The sequence below is a fragment of the Talaromyces amestolkiae genome (genome assembly GCF_001896365.1).
Source record: "Talaromyces amestolkiae strain CIB chromosome Unknown scaffold5.1, whole genome shotgun sequence".
NCBI lineage: Eukaryota > Fungi > Ascomycota > Eurotiomycetes > Eurotiales > Trichocomaceae > Talaromyces > Talaromyces amestolkiae.
Window position 1 is genome coordinate 504,097 of NW_024468041.1, and position 22,947 is coordinate 527,043.

The 22,947-nt window shown below is 47.9% G+C and overlaps 8 protein-coding genes across 8 annotated transcripts; 3 read left to right on the plus strand and 5 right to left on the minus strand.

Annotated features, from left to right (window-relative positions):
• Nucleotides 1-3,243: 3,243 nt before the first annotated feature.
• Nucleotides 3,244-4,101, plus strand: BHQ10_003294 (uncharacterized protein; the record flags this gene model as incomplete). Its single annotated transcript, XM_040875534.1, has 1 exon — nt 3,244-4,101. One exon carries the CDS (start codon nt 3,244-3,246, stop codon nt 4,099-4,101), a length of 858 nt encoding a protein of 285 aa, XP_040731798.1.
• A 519-nt stretch (nt 4,102-4,620) lies between these two features.
• Nucleotides 4,621-6,638, plus strand: BHQ10_003295 (uncharacterized protein; the record flags this gene model as incomplete). The annotated part of the gene is made up of 4 exons (XM_040875535.1): nt 4,621-5,197; nt 5,251-5,549; nt 5,611-5,732; nt 5,783-6,638. 4 exons carry the CDS (start codon nt 4,621-4,623, stop codon nt 6,636-6,638), a joined length of 1,854 nt encoding a protein of 617 aa, XP_040731799.1.
• Nucleotides 6,639-6,702: 64 nt separating this feature from the next.
• On the minus strand, nt 6,703-7,635 carry BHQ10_003296 (uncharacterized protein; the record flags this gene model as incomplete). Its single annotated transcript, XM_040875536.1, has 3 exons — nt 6,703-7,170; nt 7,240-7,452; nt 7,510-7,635. 3 exons carry the CDS (start codon nt 7,633-7,635, stop codon nt 6,703-6,705), a joined length of 807 nt encoding a protein of 268 aa, XP_040731800.1.
• Nucleotides 7,636-8,125: 490 nt separating this feature from the next.
• Nucleotides 8,126-9,401, minus strand: BHQ10_003297 (uncharacterized protein; the record flags this gene model as incomplete). The annotated part of the gene is made up of 3 exons (XM_040875537.1): nt 8,126-8,879; nt 8,945-9,166; nt 9,226-9,401. The coding sequence occupies 3 exons, from the start codon at nt 9,399-9,401 to the stop codon at nt 8,126-8,128; spliced, it is 1,152 nt and encodes a 383-aa protein (XP_040731801.1).
• Nucleotides 9,402-10,154: 753 nt separating this feature from the next.
• BHQ10_003298 (uncharacterized protein) lies at nt 10,155-11,066 on the minus strand (the record flags this gene model as incomplete). Its single annotated transcript, XM_040875538.1, has 1 exon — nt 10,155-11,066. One exon carries the CDS (start codon nt 11,064-11,066, stop codon nt 10,155-10,157), a length of 912 nt encoding a protein of 303 aa, XP_040731802.1.
• A 687-nt stretch (nt 11,067-11,753) lies between these two features.
• BHQ10_003299 (uncharacterized protein) lies at nt 11,754-16,111 on the minus strand (the record flags this gene model as incomplete). The annotated part of the gene is made up of 9 exons (XM_040875539.1): nt 11,754-12,358; nt 12,406-12,467; nt 12,813-13,626; nt 13,718-13,888; nt 14,358-14,662; nt 14,717-15,205; nt 15,258-15,448; nt 15,510-15,886; nt 15,946-16,111. The coding sequence occupies 9 exons, from the start codon at nt 16,109-16,111 to the stop codon at nt 11,754-11,756; spliced, it is 3,180 nt and encodes a 1,059-aa protein (XP_040731803.1).
• A 1,179-nt stretch (nt 16,112-17,290) lies between these two features.
• On the plus strand, nt 17,291-20,029 carry BHQ10_003300 (uncharacterized protein; the record flags this gene model as incomplete). The annotated part of the gene is made up of 1 exon (XM_040875542.1): nt 17,291-20,029. One exon carries the CDS (start codon nt 17,291-17,293, stop codon nt 20,027-20,029), a length of 2,739 nt encoding a protein of 912 aa, XP_040731804.1.
• A 227-nt stretch (nt 20,030-20,256) lies between these two features.
• Nucleotides 20,257-22,894, minus strand: BHQ10_003301 (uncharacterized protein; the record flags this gene model as incomplete). The annotated part of the gene is made up of 5 exons (XM_040875543.1): nt 20,257-21,069; nt 21,126-21,340; nt 21,764-22,578; nt 22,649-22,703; nt 22,759-22,894. The coding sequence occupies 5 exons, from the start codon at nt 22,892-22,894 to the stop codon at nt 20,257-20,259; spliced, it is 2,034 nt and encodes a 677-aa protein (XP_040731805.1).
• Nucleotides 22,895-22,947: the final 53 nt, after the last annotated feature.

Sequence of the window (22,947 nt, forward strand, 5' to 3'; positions counted from 1 at the left end):
GGTAAGGGGTACAAGCCCCCAACTTTCAAATGTTTAATATAACTAGCTGTAGGTGGCTGCCCCTGATGGCGTGACTAGCTCAACCAACCTACAAACTCAAAACCAAAATTCCAGGAACTGTTTAGAACGTTTAGGTCCCCGAGAATTTGAAGATGGGGTATGTGAATGGCCACCACGGCAATACAAGCAGGGTAAAACGCATGTAAAGATGGCTGTTTTCAAGGATTCAGATTTGGTTGTGCTGCTTGTGCTTGCCTAGGTAAGCGAGCCGACAACCTGGTTGATGCCCCCCCTGTGGCGTGCAGGCCAGATTTCGACAGATTGCATATTCATGAGTCAGATTAGATTAATAGGTTCATGTGATATTGCAGTTTTTTGAAATCAGTATGTAGAGGTTTGCTGTTTGGTAAAAGGTTCTGGAGGTGCGTTGGGGCAGTGTAGTAGTAATTTGCCTCCAACCTTGGCTGTTTGAGATGGAGGAATTGGGAAGAGATTTGCAGCAGTGTGTCAGTGTTGGTCATTGGGATGCATTGCAATATCATAAATGAGGATGACGGAATTGTATTGGATATGAGTTTCGGTCATGCTCAGTTTCAATCTTTCAAGTTCATATATGTTGTATGATTGTCGATGTAGATCTATTCCTAGCTAGTGGATGGGAGCATGCATGAATAGATTAACGCACATCTAGGCCAGGAACAAGGTTACTGAGAACAAACAATTCTTACCAATCACGAATAAAACTCGTTCAGACCTGTTGAATCGTGCAATGTTCAAAGGAAGTCTCGTGATCGCGTCATCTCTAATTCTCGACCTTGATTTCTCTGCGTACGACGTATACACCGATTGGGTACCTACTCCTCCATTACATTGTACATGAACACAGAGTGAAAAGCACAAATCAACAACGGTACAGCGCATAGACAAAGCACCAAACAGGAGACTGCATAACCAATTAGCTCTGGAGTGGCTTGGATCCATCGCGTGGGACGACCTGGATGGAGACAACGCCAAGATACTCCTCAGAGCTTACAGTTGAAAATGACTGGTTCTCCGAGTTTCTCTTACGTGACCAACGCACCAATTCTTTCGAGTCCTCCGCTCAGGGTCCTCTACTTTTAGCTCCCCTCCCTCTGTAGAATGAATGGTTGACTGGTCAATTTTGGGGCTTCTGAGGCTTGAAGGCATGGATCCAACTTAAGTAAGTCTGAGCGCTTTTCCCGTTGTTTTCTTGTCTAGCTAGAGCAAAAGAGGAAACACTACGTACATTTCGCCACTTACGCTTATGTACTACTAATGTAGGCACATTTGTATGCGAGTCTACGTTTAGTGGCCAATCGGATCATCGCGTATATTGACGAAAGGTTAAGCTCAATAAAATTTAGTCGACTGTGAGTGGTCACTGAGTCATTGACACACCCAGTGTACCGTAAATAGTATGTAGAGCTAATGTCACCGTTACTTCCAGGCCGAAGGCGCCATTTTGGGAAAATTTGCAAGCTACGAGTATTTTTGTAAAAGAAATGTGATTTTACATTCGAGTTTTCTCAATGCGAGGTGATTCCTTTTTGGATCGTAGAAGAACGATGATCGATTGAGAAAGATCTACCTATGGGTATAGATCTTTTCCCGAGGTCACTTAGGGCAGCGCCGTCATTAAGGATCGCAGACGGGACGATCCAGGCAAACGGTATCCTAGTACTCGACCAACACGTGCAGTGTGTAACAACTCTCTAGCCAAATAGTCCATGTTTTTGCGTGATTTTATTTCCCAGCCCCCTTTTCGCCTACGTATGCGGAGTACTCCCCTTCTTATATAGTACGGAGTCTAGTCATAGTACTTTAGCAGAACTTAATGGCCGACAGAAATCTTAGATTAGATTGAATTATGCGGAGAAATTTTAGAGCAGAATTTAGTGGAAAAGCAGGGAAAAAAGAAAATACGTTGCTTGACGCATGAGGCCTAGTCGCGATTTAAAATGCTCATAATGAACGGGTCCGGGGTCATCCGATACTACCCATCCAGGCCGCAACTCCAGACTGTCGACAGCGTCCAAGCATATGATTTGATGACTTAAATTACCCCGGCCCCTCGCTCAGTACCAACGGAAATCTGGGGTACTCCATCGAATCAGCGGCAACAATGCCCATCCTGGGTAATCTGACCGCGAATGGCGTCGGCCACAACCCTAATGCGGCCTAGTTGTTGCTGTAATATCTCTAGACGATTCCTTCATGCAGCTTGTTACTGTACTGACACATGCTGAACTCATCTTGCATACAGCTACGACATGGTATGCACGAATGGCGAATGGCCGGCCGTTCCATAGCTATCGCACTGGACGGCGCAGGAATCAATCAGATTTTTAGTTTCCTGCGTTCAGATGCTCATGACAAGGAAAATCAAGCTAGAAGCCACCCGAGCTATGGCAATCTAGATCAAATGTCTCAGTCTAATTTCGCTACCAGCTCTCTGATCCAGTCGTCTACTTGGCGTCGCGGCTACTGGCCCGAAGTATCTATTGATCTTCGTCTTTTGATCCGGATTGAAAAGCGGCTCGTGATGGTTGCACTCATCGTTGTCTCTGGTAAGATTCATCACAAGCTTTGAGAATATAATCAAAAGAAAGAAATGTAAGACATTGTGGTAGACGAAGATCAACTCGAGAGGCAAATGCTTCTAAAAATGAATGTGCAATCAATCAAGTCTTGGCCACTACTCGAACTGAGTCGAACAAGGCAGTGACATCCTGGTCGAGTCATAATATGCACTTGCTCCTCAATCCTGGACCGAAAATTGTGAACTAACAGCCCACTATGGCGCCAAACGCCCAGCCATGGCCAGCCTCAGCCTATAGGACAAGACAATACTTCATCGGGCTTGGTCCATTCTGTGATCCTTGTACCTGACTACGTACCCCGGTCATGGTGGAGATTAAACCATGGCAGTGGAGGCCCTTTCAAAGCTCGTATTTGCGTGGAAACCTCGGCTGGCAGGTGATGTCGGGGGTGGACCATGGACAATGTAACGGGGAGGGCTGGCATATGATCGTCGCCGCAATGGCACCTCCTCGAGGTATATAAGACTTGCTCGTTCCTGTCCTGTTTGCGTCTCTCTTTCGAAAGCCACCCAAGCCAACAGCAGCAGTTCATACTAATTATCCTTCCTGCTTTTCTTTCCTCGTTCACGAATACACTCGTTCAATACAGTAGCTGTTTTTATCAAAACACTCGTTAATCAAAATGAAGTTCACCACCACCTCCGTCATCGCCATCGGCCTCTCTGCCCAGGCTCTTGCCAACCCTTCCTACGTCGATCGCCGGGCTTCGAAGGTCCAGCGTGATGTTGCCGCTTTCGAGTCTGTCGTGTCCGCTGTTGACACTGCAGTGAAGAAGTTCGATTCCGATATCAACTCCTACTCCAGCGGTGACGTCTCCTCCCTTCTCTCCGACTCTTCCAACATCATCTCTGTCACCAACAGCGGTGTCTCTTCTCTCCAGGGCGAGTCCACTCTCAGCACCACTGATGCTGTTACCCTCAGCACCGTCGTCCAAGGCCTCAGCTCCGATGTCCAGACCGCCATCAACGACCTCATCTCTAAGAAGGCTGCTCTCGTCGCTGCTGGTGCTGGTGGCCAGGTCGAGACCGGTCTTCAGGACCAGCTCACTGCTGCCCAGAGCCTCGCCACCTTGATCTCCAACAAGGTTCCCTCCTCTCTCGCCGGCGTTGCCAGCGAACTCTCCTCTGGTATCACTGATGCCATCCAGAGCGGTATTGCCGCCTTCTCCGGCACTGGCAGCACCTCCACTGCTGCCTCTTCTGGTACTAGCAGCACTGCTGCCGCTACCACCACTGGTGCTGCCACCTCTACTGGTGCTGCTACCACTGCCACTGCCACTGCCACCTCAGGTGCCGCCACTACCGTCGCCACATCTGCTTCCTCCAAGACCACTGGCGCTGCCACCTCCTCTGGTACTCTCCCTGGTTCCAGCCAGACCTCCACCGGTGTCGTCCCTCATTACACCGGTGCTGCCAGCGCTAACAAGGCCAGCGGAGCTGTTGGTCTCGTTGCCGCTCTCCTTGCTGTCTTTGCCTTGTAAATTGCTTCCAAGGAGTAAAAAGCACTCATGGGGAGATGGTCATCTTGTTTCTGCTTTGGGAATTTTCGAGAGGGTATAATCTGGGACGTTCTTACAAATAACTAATGTACAATATTGAAGATATTGATAGTCAAGCATTTGAGGATAATACACTGAACTGTTTTTACACTCGTATTTCTCATTCCGTAGTGATTCAGTATTGTATGCATTGACCAATCAGCGCTGGAATTGCATTGTATGGGGGATCGGAGATTAGTGGGGCCGAGAGGAGCCGCTTTTTCTTCCTGACATCTGACGACAATCTAACACGATAGAGAGCAAAGCTTCGGTATCCGAATTATATAACATGAGTCTATATCATGATTGGAATCTTTAGTGTATGAAACATCCCGATTAAGTGAGAACTGCACAACATTACGCGCAATGCGTCCCTCTTGAGAACAGGACTGGGAATATTAGGCCACATCGCGTTTCAAGCCAGATTCTCAACAACAAAGCATAAAAACTACTTGGATCACCATGGCCAAGCAACCGACAACACAGACATTTGAATTCGTTGCATTTGAAGATGCACATCGAGCCCGTAGCTATGCTATGCGGCAGTCATGGCGCAAGAGGAAGCAGAAGATCCTTCAACACCAAGAAGAGGAAGAGAAAGTTAAGAAAAGTCTCAACGAGCAAAAATCAAAGCAGAAGCCAAGACAAAGAGCTTTAGCTGCTAAAGAACTGATCAAACCTGAGCCGATGGATTTAAACGAAGGGGATTCGACATCGGCGATGAAGGATATTGATTCCATGGATATTGACTCGACAGACCTCAACAGCTCAAGCGGAGAGTCAGATATACTTAGCCTTAATGATCACGCGATACTCATTCCCAACGATTATGATCAATTAATTGGCATTTCCGACCAGGATATGCAAATTCTCGACGCCTTTTGGCAAGATGACCTATTGAACAAATATTACGACGAACTTATATCCGAAAATGCTCCGACATTGACTATGGATCATATATTATCGCCGCTCGCGTTAGATCCTTTTGATACTTTCCCGATAAGTCTGACGACACGGCACCATGAGTTACTCCATCACTGTACTTCTTCATTATTTCCTTATGTCAGAGAGTAAGAAGACTAACGAGTACAGGGCTAACATCGCACGCCGCAATGATGTTCGACACCGACACCTCCGCATCGCTGAATGTCAATTTCAACCCCATGCGGGACGTCTGGTTCCCTCTTGACCTCTCAAATGCGGCATCCTTTTATGGCATATTGGCGCATTCAGCGGCTCATTTAGCCTATCTACACGGCCAAAAGGACGCCGTTGAAGTTCTTCGGTACAAATCCGAGGCGGTCTCGTTGATCAATCAGTGGATGCAGGATGAGAACATGGCGTTGAATGATGCTACTTTTGCGGCTGTTGTGAGGTTGCTTACTTTTGAGGTGGGTCCTCTTTGGCTCCTTGAGTAAAAATGATGTCTTTTGAGCTGATCATTGTCAATAGAGATACTGGGGTACGGAGGCAGTCTGGCGCATTCATCGCGATGGATTGGATAGAATGATCCAAGCACGCGGAGGATTAGCGTCGTTGAAACAGAATTGGCGACTAGGACTGGTGCTGCAATTGTAAGCCCCGTTTTCGTTGACAGTCATATGACCGACAGCTGATCGCGTAGGATATCATTAATGTCGAAACCGTCATGGTTCTATCCCTCCAACAACATATCCGAGATATCAGATTCATTCAGCTGTCTCCGCATCTCACGGCAAAGCACGCCTCTCCTCGAGCCTACCACCACTGCGGGCATCCGCATTCACAGCAGCAACTCCGACAATTCTGAGATACCAAAACTCCGCTCTCTATGGCTGATCTCCTTTGTGCAAGACATGCGGAGTCTAATGGCTAATTCGAGTAATCTGCAATCTGTGGGCTTACGACATTATCACTCCATTTACGAGGCTGTCACGATATTACGGAGCTCGTTCCTGGATAGCATGCGGAATGGAGACGATGCGTTAGCGAATGTTTATGAACACGATCGTATAGCTTGTTTATTCTATATTGGCGTTATGATTCAGGAGTGCGTTTCGTCAAAGTATCATAACACGATTGCCACTACCGCTACAACCGATATCAACAGCACCAAATTCATTTCTCCCTCCAACCTGTCAATGTGCACCGTCGACATCGAAGTAGACGAAAAGTCATACGACCGCCTCGCAACCCTAGACAAGGCAATGTATGACCACAAATCGATCTGGATGGCATCAATCCCGCAGCTAGAAGGGTTTCTATTGAATCATTTTATGAATCATCTGGGCAATGTGAACAGAGCAGAGTATGTTTTGCATATGACTGAGGTGTTGACGTCCTTGAGCCGAGAGGCCAGGAATGGCGTGGAGAGGTGTTTGTTGAATATGTTTGGGGGCAGGTTTGGCAATATTGGGGCATCTACTGCTGCTGCTGCTGCTGCTGGGATTGATCAGGAATGGACGGTTGACGAATTATTGATGTCTATTCATGGTGGTTGATCAATCAAAACATTACTCAATACCTAGGTATTCTCTTTCTAACTCAGGCTTTGATTAAAAGGGATTACCGGCCCATCCACCCCCCATCAACAGTTAATATCTCCCCCGAAACATACAAACTCGCTCTCCCCGCCAAAAACACCGTCGGCCCTTTGAAATCTTCCGCACTACCCCATCTACCCGCCGGAATCCTGACCAGAATCTGCTCCGCTCTCGTTGGATTGTTTATAAGCGCCTCATTCATATCCGTAGCCACATAGCCCGGCGCAATCGCATTTACATTCACACCTTTACTAGCCCACTCATTCGATAGTGCTTTTGTGAGTTGCGCAATTCCGCCTTTGGCGCTGGCGTAGGCCGGCACGGTGATGCCGCCTTGGAAAGACACTAAAGAGGCGACGTTGATGATACTGCCTCTGTAGCCACCGTTGGGGGAGGTGGATTCTGTGCCTGGGAAAGGTGGACGGGTGAGCATGTAAGCGCCTATGTCGCGGCATAGAGTGAAGACTGTTGTGAGGTTGACTTGTAGGACCTATCTGCCGTTAGCTCCAATATTCAATGAAAAATCATTTATAAAGCCAATTAGGAGGTTAGTAGATACCTCATCCCAATCGCTATCCGGAAACTTTTCGGCAGGATGTCTCCTTTGAATCCCGGCACAAGTAATCAGAATCGAAACATCATGTCCATCCGCGAGAACCCTTTTGGTCAGCCCCGAGACATCCTCGCGAGAGGACAGGTCAGCTGTGTAGATGAATGCTTTGCGGCCTAATGATTCGATTGTTTGTTTTGTTTGTTGATTTGACGTGTCTCTCTTTTAAAGTGTGTAAGTATCAACTTTGCATAAAAGATGGGATGATGGAAACGGTACCTGGACGAGTATGACATCGGCACCAGCTTCGGCCACAGCAATGGCCATCTGGGCACCGATACCGCGAGTGCCGCCTGTCACCAGAGCAGTGCGGTTTTCGAGCGAGAAGAGGGATGGAATTGACATTTTGTCGGCCTGTCTGTGTATTGAGTTGGACAGGATAAATTGACAACGGTCAAGACAAAATGAAGTACTTAATGAGTATGATTGAACAAAAAGTTATTCTTATTTAGTCCCCCACAGCACTGACTTCATGTGATCACACCCCGATCGTATGCTCGAATATCGGATCTTTCTCCTTTCTGTTTATCATCTCCGGTCTGTTCTGTCCTTCTCCGCAGTGGGGATGCGATGATGATTCATGAGTAAATTGCTCCCCCACGTTCGTCGGCATATTGCTTTGCCGCTTCGCATTTCTTTCCGACGGGCATTTTTCTTTTATTTATTCATCTGAGCTATTTTATAGCCATTTGACGTGATCAACCTGGAATCAAGATGCAAATCGCTTTAGGCATCTACAGATGCAGTTGAAGTGTAGGTATTGATAACGAACCCATGATATATTTCTAACCGTAACCAAGTCTATATATATTCATTATTATACCGGCAAAATAAACTACCACTCGCGAATCCCTCCATCTGGACCATAAAACTCTTTACACTGCCACGGCTCCGTCTCCTTTGAAATCTTCCTCACCAACTCCTCATCAATCTCAATACCCAATCCCGCACCCGTAGGCGCCTTAACATACCCTTCCTCAATAGCAAAGACAGTCTGATCTTTAAGGTATGTATTCAAATCGATATCTCCAGCTTCGACGTTGTAGTGCATACCCAAAGACATTTCTTGAATTACGAAATTGGGTGTGTTGAGCGCAACCTGGATGGATGCAGCGAGCGCGATGGGGCCCAAAGGACAGTGAGGCGCAATAGCGACATCGTACGCCTCGGCGATAGTGGCGATGCGGCGCGTCTCACTGATACCACCTGCATGCGCGATATCCGGTTGTAGAATATCGACGGAGTGATCTTCCAAGAACCGCTTTACGTCCCATCGAGTGTACAACCGCTCACCGAATGCGATGGGGATTGTGGTCAATTCACTCAATTGCTTGATAGCTTCCGGGTGTTCGCAGAGCAGAGGCTCTTCAATGAAGAGAGGGCGATGCGGCTCGAGGGCTTTGGCGAGTTGTTTGGCCATGGGCTTGTGGAGACGGCCGTGGAAATCGAGACCGGCATCGAGACCGAGGGCCTTGACGGTCTTGAGGCGCTCGACGGTGCTGTCAAGGACGGAGGGAGAGTCGACCCAGTTTACGTCTTCGGTGGCGTTCATTTTGACGCATTTCAGGCCTTGAGCGATTCGTGCTTTGCTATTCCAGTTTAATCACATTAGTTCCTGTCTTATTAATTAAGTAAGTATAGAGGAAAAGCTTACGCAGCAACTTCGACATCAGCGGGACGATCACCACCAATCCAAGCGTATACCTGCACCTTATTTCGCACTTTTCCGCCAAGGAGTTGGTAGACTGGAACACCGAGATTGCGTCCCTTCAGATCCCAGAGTGCAATATCAATACCGGAAAGAGCAGACATGAAGACGGGACCGCCACGGTAAAATCCGAGACGCCAGATTGTTTGCCAGATGTGCTCAATATCACTGTATATTCAAATTAGTGGAATGACAAAAGAAGGCAAAAGAGAAGGAGAAGGACGTACTCAGCCTCATATCCAATCAATCGAGTAATCATCTCGTCCAGAGCGCCCTCGACGGCGAGGTCATGGCCCTCAAGTGTGCCTTCACCCCAGCCATATGCACCGTTTTCATCGGTGATTTTGACAAAGAGCCAGCGCGGCTTAACGCGGAAGTATTCAATTGATTTTATTTTGGCCATTTTAATCGTTTAAAATGAAGAAGTAGTATGTATTGAGAGAGTAGAAAGAAAAATAAAATAGAAAGGAACGAACAAAGTTGGGGAAGCCTGTGGGTTTATAACGGAAGCTCTGCGGTCTGGACTTTGGCCTTTGTAAAGTCTAAGTACGAATCCAATTCACATTATTTACTTCCTCATCTGACCAATACTTAATTTACATTGCAGCAGCTCCGGACCAGATCGTCATAGCTGAAATTATTCGTCGGCTCGACTTTGTTTAATGACTCTGACAGAGACCCCCGAATTGCTGCAAAGAAAAACACGGGCATCGGCCGAGCTCATGCGGGGTGTGTCGGGCTGTCGTCTGACTGGGGTAGAAGAAACCCCCACAGAGTGATCTTTACGGAGCTGTAGACGGCAGATGTATGAGCTGTGCTCTATATCTGTCAATTAAAGATGTTGAATAAATTAACAGAAATAGACATCCCACGCCCGCCAAGTGTCGAAAGGCACATGTCCCGAACAGGAAGCTCTAAGAAGTGGGATAGCGTGGGGGCGCCGCGCAGTATTTCGCGGGGTAAAAACATCGGCTCAAACACCGATTGACCCAAGCACAGGTGGCGGGCTTGATTTCAGGCTCAGCGTCGGGTATGTTTACAGGACGCATTTGTCTGCGTAGAATGTATTATCATGAGTGAACAGTACTATTACTATATGGGTAGTCTATCGTAACCTCAAAATAGCTAAGAAATCGTAAAAAACCAATTAGCAAATCTAAGCAAGACTCTGCTCAACAGCCCAGCTCTCCTCATAGCTAGCCTTGGTAGCCTGCACATCAGCAGCAGGGGTTGGTCGTCGCGGCACACCTCCATATCCATAGAAAGCCTTGAGCGCGGCCTTGACTGCCGGGAAACCGCCCTGGATACACACCCAATCGGCGCGGGCAACAATGGCCTGCAGCTTTTGTGCTTCGGCCACTTTACCATCCAAGTAGAGCTTGTATACTTGAACGCAAGTGCGAGGGATAATATTGGCGGTACCAGCGATAACGCCCTGGCCACCGGCAATCAAAGTCTGGAGGGTAAAATCGCATGAACCACCTGAAGTAAAGAAACCGGGCTTGACGCTGGCGGCGATACGGGCGAGTTTACCGGTGTTTCCGCATGTAAGTTTGACGCCGACGATGTTAGCGTGTTGAGATAGTTCGATAATTTCATCGGAGTTTAGGTCGACACCGTTGGCGGCTCCGGGGTAGTTGTAGATCAACACTGGGATCGGTGACGCATCGGCCACATCCTTGAAATACTGAAGTCGAGAAGCGGATGTATCTTGACCCTTGTAGTACGAAGGTGGGAGGGCAATAACATAGTCCGCGCCAGCCTCAGCAGCATCCTTGGAAAGCAAAATAGTTTCTCGGGTAGATTGTGCGCCTGTGCCGACGATGACGGGCAACTTATCAAATCCAGCGGCGTCAAGGGCCTTGCGGGTTACGCTGGCGATGAATTTGCGTTCTGCGCGGTCCAGGTGCACGGCTTCGCCGTTGCTGCCTTGCACGACGATGCCGGAAACACCAGCTTTGGCGAGATTGACGGCATGTTTTTCGGTGGTGGCCGTGTCGACTTCTTCGTTGGAGTCGAAGAAGGCTACTGTAGGCACGTAGACGCCGCCGGCAAGAGGACGAGACATTTTGATATATGTAGATGCTTGAATAGAAAAAAAGCACAGAAGTAGTCAGGTAGTTGTAGGAGAGAAGTAAAAAAGAAGAGCCAGAAATATACAAAAACGGGAAACGAAATACGACTAAGTGCTTCTCCACAGTATCAACATGACCCCGAGCATAAGTACAACGCCGTGGCCGTCCCCCACGCAAAGATGTCCGATGCCGTTATCGATCCATAGTAGGCAATTAATAGCCTTGATTACATGTAATCCAATGCCCCGTGACTCGTGCATAATCCCTCCACCTCTTCCTATCTATAAGATTAACGGCGGGCATACATACATGCTGGCCACCACGTACACCACATACTACATATTGCTCGGCTGCATGTCCCTATGAACCCCGCAAATCAGCACAAACCGCTTAGTCACGAAACCCCCACGCCACACAATACACAGTCAACGTGTCTCGCAGGAGACCTGCGCCGGGCATGATTGCATATCACGAGCGAATTGTATATCAATGAGTGAATAATTTGCAGTTGGCACTAAATACAAATAATCATACTTGCCACCTGCACTCGATTGGAAGAATAGAATGATCCCGTCCCTGTTGCGCGGGATATAATCAGCCCCACCTTCACTACCAACATCCCACCTCAGTAACAATATTACATCAGCAACATGACAAATGAAGCACGTGACACTGTCACATCATTTTCCCTCCCCTTCAGGTCGCACAACAACAACTTCCTCAACGCCCACCATCCCATCCAGCTCCTTCTCTAAAATGCGTTTCGAATCCTTCCATTCCACGCCGAATAGACCCGAATTGAACCGACACGAATATATCTTTCCATCCCATTTCTCCGCTTCGTCGTCGTTCTCAAATAGTTCTTCGAGTTGTTTCCGCATATCTCGAATTGCATGAACCGAGTTCTCGAGAATAACATCCGGTTTACTTACACCCCGGCCATAGGCTCGCGATGTGAATAGGCATACGATCCAGTGCTTCTTTTTATCTCCTCCCGGTGTAGATGAAGAAGAGGTATAGTCTTGAGATTGGGGTGGAATAATTAGGGCCGTGCCCAGAGGCAGGTTGACGGTTTTGGAGTTATTCGTTTCGGAGTGTACAACAGTGTGCGCGCGTTTTTGTTTGAGCAAGGCCCGGCAGTGCTTATTGTAAATTTTGTAGGCTGCGGGGTACTGCGGACGAGAGATGTTAGTTATGTAGATAACGATGGAGATGGAGGTAGGTACTTTATCCTGGAAGACTTTGGCGATTCCGCCGCCCCAGGAGCCGAGGCAGTTACATGCATCTGTATGATGTTAGTAAATCCCAAACAAAAGTGAGGAAGTATCCTACGAATAAGCACAGCGCCATCGGGGGCGTCGAAGAGGTCGCCTTCGATCTCTGTAATCTTCATTCTGGAAGGTTTGGGCACGCGTTTCAGACGCGTGCAGTCAGTACGATTTGACGCGATCGTAATGGTATATTGAACGTGATAGAGTTAATGGCAGTATACTTCAGTTGAAAGTGAACTAGTATGATATGCTTGACGAAATGTTGATTTTGATACTCGCTTTGCGATGCGTTGTAAAGGAAAGACATGAGGGCCCCATGAAGCTAGCGGCATAATTGAGGAACATGGTTTCGTTGCCTGAGTCATCCCCAGGCACAAGAAATCATCAACACCAAAACATACAAAAGTAAAATGAAACAAAAGAACTCCCCAACCCTCAAACAAGGATAAATTCCCTCACATATCTCACGCTAAGTCTTTCCAGCCATTCGCAAAATACAAGGCATCATGTCCGCTCACACTAGACTTCTTCGAATCCACGACCCCTTCCACCGAAACACCTCCAACGCACTCCGAGAACGTAGCCGTGAACTTTTGCCCCTGAAATTCGACTTCGCACACACCCCATTTCTCCTCACCAGTTCCATATTCTATGCTTCGATAATTGAAATTCATCTTCTGCTTCAAGTGCAGTCCCTTGTGCCGGAGATAGCCCTCGTAGATACCAATATCGAATTTACCCCAGATAATATTGGATTTGGCGTCTTCGTGGAATTCAAGGCTGAGATTCTTAGCTACGTCGGGCCATTGGTCCTCGATTTCTGCGCTGTTGAGTTCGAGGACGTCGCCAATCGTTGAAGGGAAGGAGTCTGCTGCTGCTGCTGATGATTTCTTGGGCGATGAGGTCTTTTGAGGTGAGGATTTGGCGCTGCGGGAACCGCTCTTTGCAGTTGAGGCGACGACAACGGCCTTTGACTTGGCTGGTCGACCTCTTTTACCGGGTTGAGCAGTAGTAGTCTTCTTGGTCGGCGTTGACTTGGCCTTGGCCTTCGTGGCGGTTTTTGCTGGAGTATCTGCAGATGTCTCTTTCGTGGGTCTTCCCCTTTTCGTGAGTGAGGTGGTTTTGCTTGCTGTCCCTGTTGACGCATCTTTCGCAGGACGACCTCGTTTCTTTGCCGAAGACGGCTCGGCACTCTTCACAATTGCAGCATCCTTTGCCGAGCGACCTCGTTTCTTCGACGGGGTCTCTAACGCTTCCTTCCTGACACTTTCCTCAGCCGAAACTGGTGTATTTTTTAGCAGCAGGACGACCTCTCTTCTTCGATGCGGATGGTTGCTCCATCGCGCCGACGTTTGATTCTCTTGCTGGGCGACCACGCTTCTTCGCCGAAGATGCTTGATTCTCATTCGCAGCTAAAGACTCCTTTCGTGGACGACCACGTTTCTTTGAGGGTGTCTCGACAGGTTGCGGCACATCGTCTGTAGTTGTTGGGATCACCTTCTTGGTCCGCTTGACCTGGGGTTGCGAAGCAGTGGTATCAATCACTGCAGATGATCGTTTAGGCATTTTCGCCCTTATCGACTATCGTCGATTATTGTCAATTGACCTGTGGCGTTTGCTGAAGTCGAAATGTTGTGCGGGGAGAAATTAAATAATATTGAGGAGTTTCGGGCGCGGTCCTGTCACACTGGCGCTAGCGCGTTGACACTATCAGCGTGTTTCTTATCTATCCTAGCTATAGGGCAATTTAGGGCATATCTTGATGTAAATTCTGTCGCAGTAGTCCCACATATTTTGGATGTAGATTGAGTTCCATTACGTATAGCAAGCCAAGACAATGCACCATATGCATAAATAGTATTGAAAGGCTATATGTTCGCTACATCTCCAAAACTCATGACACATGCACTAGAAATCCTCAAAAATCTTCCATCACCAATCAATCCTCTTGCTTTTCTGAATCCCTTTTGATTCACTCTGCCCGAAGCTTCGAAAAATTTCGAGGCGAAGTACCCTTCTCATACGCATTATCAATATCCTCAACCGACAAACCAGCAGTCTCAGGAATAAGGAACCAGGAGATGGCAAACACAATAATGGTCAAACCGGCGTAAATAAAACCAGTTTTAGCTCCAAGGTTGCCGGAGTCAACGTTATACATGTACGGGGTCACAAACGAGAAGAGCCAGCCTGAAACGGCACCGACGAAGAAGCCGACAGACTGCGAGTATTGGCGGAGGCGATGGGAGCCGATTTCGGGGCAGATTGTCCATGCAACGCCAACTGTGGCGTAGGTTCCGTAGGAGATGAGAAGATTCCTACGGAAAATATAATTAGCACGTCGGCTTTATGTGAAGAGGAACAGGACTTACATGATGATTCCGATGGCCCAGTAGCTTCCTTGAGTCCCGCTGTATGCAAGACCGCCAACAGTAACCATGCCAAGGAAATTGCCAATTAGACCATAAATCCATAACCTTCTGCGACCGATCTTGTCGTTTGATACCCAACCGAGAATGATGAAGAGAGCACCGAGGAAGAAACCACCAATGCCAATGTCGAACACGCTGGTGGCGGCTAAGCCGACGGTGAAGAGGAAATAGATATTCTGAGTCAAGAAGGGAATACCAATTGCGCTGGTGCTGAACATGATGAATGCGATGGTAAGGGTTCGCTTGAGGTTGGAGCCCTTGAAGAGTTCGGTCCAAGACGCTGATGCGGTTTGTTGGCGGCGCTCTTCCTCGAGGGCGTGGACGATGGCTTGGTAGCGGAGCTCAAGGTCGGGGTCGTTACCGTGAAGACGTCTGAGGGCATGGCGAGCTTGTTCGGCTTTGCCTTTGGCCGCGCAGAAAACAGGAGATCTTTAAGTTCGTTAGACTAGATTCGAGTAGGGGAGAAAACGAGAAGACTTACTCCGGAACGACCCATGACAAAGCAAATACCAGCACGGCAAAGATCCATTGAATCGCAAAGACAATTTTCCACGCGATGGGATGTATGTTAGGAACAAAAGCGCGAACAACGCCCAAACTCACGCCTTGTATAGCCACGGCGAAAAAGACGATAGCCTGCAAGAGAGCGCCTCGAAGTTTGATGGGGGCAATCTAAATCATCCATATTAACTTGACTCATTCCAAGAAGTGAGAAAGAAATGTGAATACATACATCCGCAGCGTACGTCGTTCCAAGAGACATCAATCCACCCACAACAGCACCATTAATGATCTTTCCGACCAGCAACATTCCTCTGCTAGTCGCAAAGAAGAGTAAAAATGTGCCTGCAACTGACATGACGGCGAAGATCATCGCAGTGTAGCGACGACCTATTGTCTGCCCAAGAGCMCCAGCCATAAAGGCACCGATAGCTTGACCGAGGTTTGTCATGGATGTCCACAGAGACGTCCATATAGACGGAAGATAGAGAGACCCCGTGGCTTCGTCCACGGCTCCAAAAGAGATGATGAACGCTGGCATGGCGATGCTGGAGCCGTTGGAGATGGTATCGTAGCCGTAGTTCATGGCACATGCAAATGAGAAGATGGCTAGACTATGGTCAGTCTGTTGTCTCGCGATCTGCAAAAGGGGAAAGATGTGAACTCACCATAACCCAAGATCCGCTTATGCGTCTTGATAGCCTGCCATGTCGAAATCTCCTTTTCCGACTGAAGGAACTCCTCAATCGCCGCACCCCCGGCCGGCTTTGAGTCATCGCGATGGGATTCCATGTGCTCAACTGCGATGGATTCCTGTACCTTGTCTGCTGCCATGCTGTTACCAAGTAGAGTTGAAAATGCAGTGTAGATACGGTGATGATCAATGCTACCCCAAGTACACCCTTGGCGGTAAAGAAACCTGGGGTAGTGCGTGTGCTATAAATATTGTAATAGTCAGCATGCTGAGTGATTGCGTTCCCGCCTGGTTGAGACGTGTTGCGGCATCTCCAGATTTTTCCCTCCGCATTGACTTCCTGGAAAGTTTAAGAGCGTCCACTTTGGCGGCGAGGTGGACGGACATACGTGTACTTCCACTACCCTGTACAAGGGCGAGTGGACGGCTTCTCCACGATTTGTTGACAGCCAATATCAATGGCTTTGGTCGAGTATTAAGTGACTGCGTTATGAATGTCGGATATCCCGTCTTCAAGATGGGTTTGAATCTACGCGACAATCGGTTTAATACTAGACCGATCAATGAGCCCTCCAAGAATGAGCATGAAACCTGCCGACAGACGTAGGAAACGTCCACTTCTTGCGCGACCACTGCAATTATAAGGATATTGAAATCCACATGCAGATTAGTATGTTTATGGCTTCGGATAGACGGATGTATTCGATAAGTATGTTCTCTGTGCAGGAAAGGGAGATCTTGAAGGCTGTGCTGAGATGATCATGAATTTCTACATGAAATGGTCTTAACATGAAGTATGCCCGTATTGTTCAATAACCATGTAGAGATTCAAATCGTAATTCTCAATTGGCAGTCTACATGTATGGTGGTTAAGTTAGCACGGCCCCAACATAAGTAGTACCTACCTAGGTAGATATCTTACTCGTCGTAATCTTCCACCTTCCACCTCCCACCAGAACAAACATATGTCAGTCCACATTCGATGTCAATAAGTATCTTCTGACATCTCATTTCTCAATCCGTGGATATAATGGATTTATGTCTAACTGTATTCTTCGTGTCTGCCGTCCACCTCGGCAATCAGTCTACCCAAACTACAACCGACAAAGTGGACGGCGGGGGTGGAGCTTCCATCGAACATTTTCAACTCGGCCTCATTCACACCGAGAATTATTTCGGTGTGCTTGATGCTGACATGCTATCATCGGCATGCTATGGATGTACTCAAATGACATCTGTGCCGAGTTGTAACCTCTTCAATTCTTGCTTACCGTACCTAGACACACAAAGCGACAACTGCATGCAATCAATCGTTCATAATGGTACAAGTCGTAAAAGTATGGTGTGAGCACCACGAGCCCAATACTATCGGTATCGGCGAATCCCAACCACGCATATCATGGACCACGGCCGGCGAAGAACGAGACTGGCAACAGACCAGCTACGAAATCGAAGTCACACATCTCGACGGCAGTTTGATAGACAGCGTCAAAGTCGATTCATCAGATTCACGACTTGTGCCGTGGCCAGGCAAAGCTTTGACTTCACGGGAGCAGGTCAATCTGCGTGTGCGCGTGTCTGGTGTAGGTGCAGATGCGGCTGGAGTAGTCAGCAGCAACATCAGCGAGGCCTCTGCGCCCATTCGGGTAGAAGCTGGTCTATTGCAGCCGGAAGATTGGAAATGCAGCTTAATCGAGCCGAATGAATCAACAGAGATTCTGCCGGAGAAAAGACATCGTCCCGTCACATTTAGGCGACATATTCAATGCCCAATCGACGTTGCCATTGCGCGCGCTAGACTCTACATTACAGCTCACGGTATCTACGAAGCTCGCATCAACGACTCGCGAGTCGGTGACCATATTCTCGCACCAGGATGGACGTCCTATCAGTCACGCCTTACCTATCAGACATATGACATCACCCCGAATTTGCTCAGTGGCCAAGACAACGAAATACAGGTTGATGTGGCGGAGGGTTGGTTTTGCGGCTCTCTAGCTTTTACGCGACGACATAATATCTACGGCTCGCGGTTGGGGTTCATAGCAATGATTGTTGTGGAGTTGGAGAATAGAGAGACAATTTGCATTGGAAGTGACGATGGATGGCGCTGGGCCCATGGACCGATTGTTGAAGCTGGATTGCTTGACGGTGAGACCTACGATGCTCGCGAAATGCTACATTCAGAGACTGTTTGGAAGAATGTGCAAACGAATCAAGAATTTTCCTCATATTCAAGACTTCTTACCGCTCCCGACGGTCCGCCAATTCGAAAGACGCAAGAATTCGAAGTAAGGGAGATCATTAAGTCGCCATCCGGCAAGACGATTCTAGATTTCGGACAGAATTTTGCGGGTTGGATCAAAGTGAAACAAGTAGATGGTGCTGCTGGAACGACAATCAAGTTTCAATTTGCCGAAGTGCTGGAAAATGGCGAGATTGGGACTCGCCCTTTGCGATCGGCCAAGTGTCTTGATACATTGATCCTAGACGGCAATGGACCTATCTACTGGGAGCCCAAGTTCACATTTCACGGTTTCCGCTACGTGGAGGTCACCGGATGGCCTGAAGAATCGAAAACGCCCCTCACATCTCAGAATTTCGTCGGGGTAGTTGTCCACACAGACATGCAAGTCACTGGCAATTTCCGGTGCTCAAACCCACTATTAAACCAATTGCATAGCAATATTGTATGGAGTATGCGAGGCAATTTTGTCGGTATACCGACCGACTGCCCACAACGCGATGAACGTCTTGGATGGACTGGCGACATCAACGTCTTTGGGGATACGGCTGCTTATCTCTTTGACGTAAGCGGCATGTTGACATCGTGGTTGAAGGATATGGTAATAGAGCAAAAGGAGGCTGGTGGCGTTGTACCTCTAGTTATTCCGTACATCCTAGGAGATTTTGGCCCAGGAAAGTCTGCTGAGGCGGTATGGGGAGATGTAGCTGTGATGTTGCCTTGGACATTGTATACGACTACCGGCGATACGAGTATGTTAGTGCGACATTATGAGAGCATGAAGGATTGGTTGAATTCAATCCCGCGCTCAGAGACTACGGGACTCTGGAAGCAAGATGGTTTCAAATTAGCTGACTGGCTAGACCCCAGTGCGCCCCCTGACGATCCTGTCAATGCAATGACCGATATGTACATGGTCTGCGATTCATTCCTGGTTCATGTTACAGCGCTCATGGTCAAAATCGCAGCCACATTAAACAAATCGCAAGAGGAGCAAAAGTTCTACCAGGATCAATCCGCCAATTTGCGACAAATGTTTGCAGATGAATACATCACACCCTCTGGACGTCTTGCATGTGATACACAAACAGCTTATGCCCTTGCAATCGAATTTGACCTATTCAACTCGCCGCAACAACAATCCCATGCCGCAGAACGTCTCTCAATGCTAATCCGCCAACGAAACAAATTCAAGATCGCCACTGGCTTTGCAGGAACACCCTATTTGGGACACGCATTAACAAAAGTCGGCAAATCAAATGTCTTTTATCGTATGCTTCTGCATCGTGAATGTCCTAGCTGGCTGTACCCAGTTACTATGGGAGCAACAACTGTTTGGGAACGATGGAACAGCATGCTACCCGACGGTAGTATCAATCCCGGTGATATGACTAGTTTCAATCACTATGCTTTGGGGTCGGTTGCTAGCTGGATGCATCAGACTATTTGTGGTCTGAAGCCGGTTGATGCTGGTTGGAAGACCTTCAAGGTTGAGCCTGTCCCCGGGGGTAATCTTCAGTGGGCCGAGGCTGAGTATCATAGCGTCTACGGGCGCTGTCGGGTCCGCTGGGAGATTAAGAATAACCCCGACAAGAATCAACAGATGCTTTGGTTGGAGGTAGTTGTGCCGTTGAACACAAAATGTCACGTACATCTTCCTGGCTCAAAGGACTCTATCATTGTCGGCTCGGGAATAAGACAGTGGGAGGTTGACTATCACCCTGAGGAATGGCCCGTCAGAGCACTTTTGCCCCCATTCAAGCCAGCAGATGATGAACTACCGGTAGACGAAGTTTTGCAACATGGTTGGTAGTTCTTTTGCGGCGTGTAACAAGCTATCTGTACATAAATCGAATCTTGCCAATGAACCATGTTTTTCTGCGTATAGTGTGATAGTAAGGTCTCGTAAATGTTATACTATGAACTTCTTCAGTATTTGGGCAAAATTGGCACAAATCCCCCAGCAAGTCATTCTTTCAAGCGCTTCACTTGCCATTCGTAGCTTTGAACAAAGGTTTAGTCATAAGTTCCAAAGATACGTTATGAATAGAAAATGAGGAAACTAACCTGAGTACCAGATGATGTTTGTCCGCCTAATTTCTCGTACATCCAACAAGTCAACCCTCCCGTGAGAAGAGCGACGGCAATCTCAAAAGCACATTCATGTGCAAGCCCGCTTTCAATAGTCTGATGAGCTAAATCGAGCATTTCGTGGACTCTATGCATCGTCCGTGCAGAGCGTGAACTTCGACACCATCTGCGCAATGAATCTTCGGCTAGTTTGATGTCTTCACTCAACCCGGAACGTCCGGCAAATTGGTGGAGATCCGAGATACTTATTTCGATGTATAATTCGGCAATGCAGTATAATAGAAGAGCTGCAGGGGATGCTGCCCCTGAGCGATCACTCCGAATATCACCATCTGGTCGATGATAATTCTTGAGCCATGCCTCCAGTGCATCCTGAAGCCATCTTTGACGTTCCTTAAGCCCTTCGCCCGGTGTAGTATGCTCTGGACCGCGAATAAATGCAGAATGAAGCACTATGTTGAGTGACTGTCGCCATTCGAAAATATGCGTGAATAAGGCGTACATCAGAAGTGTCTTGCTGAAAGAGTCAATGGGCGCGTAAGGGGCTTCTCGTTTGATAGCAGGGTACAGAAGACAAGTGTCTAGGGGCACCATGAAGTATGTCGACGATGGTATCTCAGCTGGGCCAAGGAGTACTTTCCATGATTCTGCTGACTTTGCATCCCAGAAGGCAGCAGCGCAAGGGAGTACCAAGTTGACAGTTTCAGCTTTTGATATGTATGGTTGATTGTGAAACAAAGCTGGGAATTGAAGATCGAACATCTGACGTTGTTGATTAGCTTTGTTCAACTGAAAACATCAGATAATAAGTAACGCACAAATACACAAAGACCCAACCGCTTGCGTTGCTCCAAATTGATCCAGTTTTTCCAGCTATCATTAAGTCGTGTACGCATGCTGCGAGGCTGTTGCATGCCCGAGAGTAAAGGCTTTGGGCGGCAGTCGAGCAGTTTGCAGCGACGAGAAGCGGTAACAAGTATTCCACGAGCGCCTTCGGCAAATTCAAAAGCAACTTTGTGGCCGCACCATGCACCTGAAATACAGAGAAAGAGTAGTGTCAAGATGTTATCCGTCGATCTTAGCTACCAATAGATCTCGGTCAGCAAAGAAACGATATCAAGACGAAAGACCAACCGATGCCTACTTACCAATAATATGTCTAGAGCTTGCAGCCTCTGAAACATAACAACCACCGGGCGCAAATAAGCTGCCACAAACTTTCCATAATTGGTCCTTGAGTGACTGGAGCCAAGTAGCATCATTGAAAGAAGTAGGAACGATGGGGCTGTCGAAGTCGAAAATGTAGCCTGATGTATTACGGGGAACCTGATTTGAACATGCTCAAAAAAGAGCTTAAGGAAATGCTCTAGGACTTCGGGAACAGGAAACTGGGTATCTTCTGGTGGTAGAAGCCCATCCTTATATGAAGCATTCTCTATCAGCGTTTGTAACAAACGAGCTCGGATATCGGGGTTCACTGTGTAGCTTTGTGTGGGTGCGTCCTGGAGGCGCTCAAGCGGCGAGGACAATTCTCCCCAGTCCACCCACGACCGCGAGTCAGGGATGACATATGTTGATTCTTCCACCGAGATTGGTGCAACACCAGGTAGCTCATCTTCGTCGGGCCAATTATTTCGATTTTCGATAGATGTATGATGTCTTGACTCGTCACCATTACCAAAATCAGCAGACATATTTCCAATTCCTTGCTGGGTAGGTTGTTGTGGTATCTGAAGTGACGTATCGAAAGAACCAGGAGCAGGGCCCGCAACCGGAAGTCGCTCTTGCATGCGCTGTATGGTCTCAGAGCTCATTGGAGCCATATCAAGTATCCAAGCTAAGTCAGCATCAAAGGAACCCTCGCCATAGATACCATAATAACCATCAGACCATGATGAACCAAAGGCCACGCTCTCCGGCGATGGTATCATCATTGGATTCTGAGGTACAGTCCCGTGCAATCCATGCATACGATTTTGCAATCTTTCATCATAGGAAACCGTGAGGTGTCCATTTCCCGGGACAGACTGAAGGGCAATCGGGGTTGGTATGGCGATGTTCTGATGTCCCGAATCTGGCTCGGTACGCTCTATTTGCATCCCCGAACTTTTCGGTAGTCTAATGTCTGGTTGGACATGATGGTGTTGATACTGCTCCTCATTCCTTTGGTTTGGATGGCGTGTTGTATCTGAATGCGTTGCTCTAAGATAAGCCTGCCGCCCTTCAATTTCTTCGGTAGTATGGATTTTTCCATGCCGTTTCAGTATGTCACTTAGATGTGTTAGGGCATCGAAAGGAGAGTGGCAGTTAGAACGGTCAATAGGGATGATCAACTACTCACCTTCGGGTGAAACGTTTTTGGCATACGTTGCATGCGAACTTGCCATTAGCTTTATCTATACAATGTTCAGTTTGGTTGTCTTTTCACCCCCCTAGCCGAGCTTCACGTACGATTCTCGGTGTGACGAGTCAGATTCTCTATGCGCGAAAAGGACTTGTCGCATTTCTGGCATACAAATGGACCGGAAGGCCGGCCTGCTTGTGATCTTAATTGCCGCTTTGAAACACCCTGTGGCGAGGCCTGCATATCGACAGCGCTAAGACGGGGATAACATGGGGTTGGTGGTGAAAAAGCTGGAG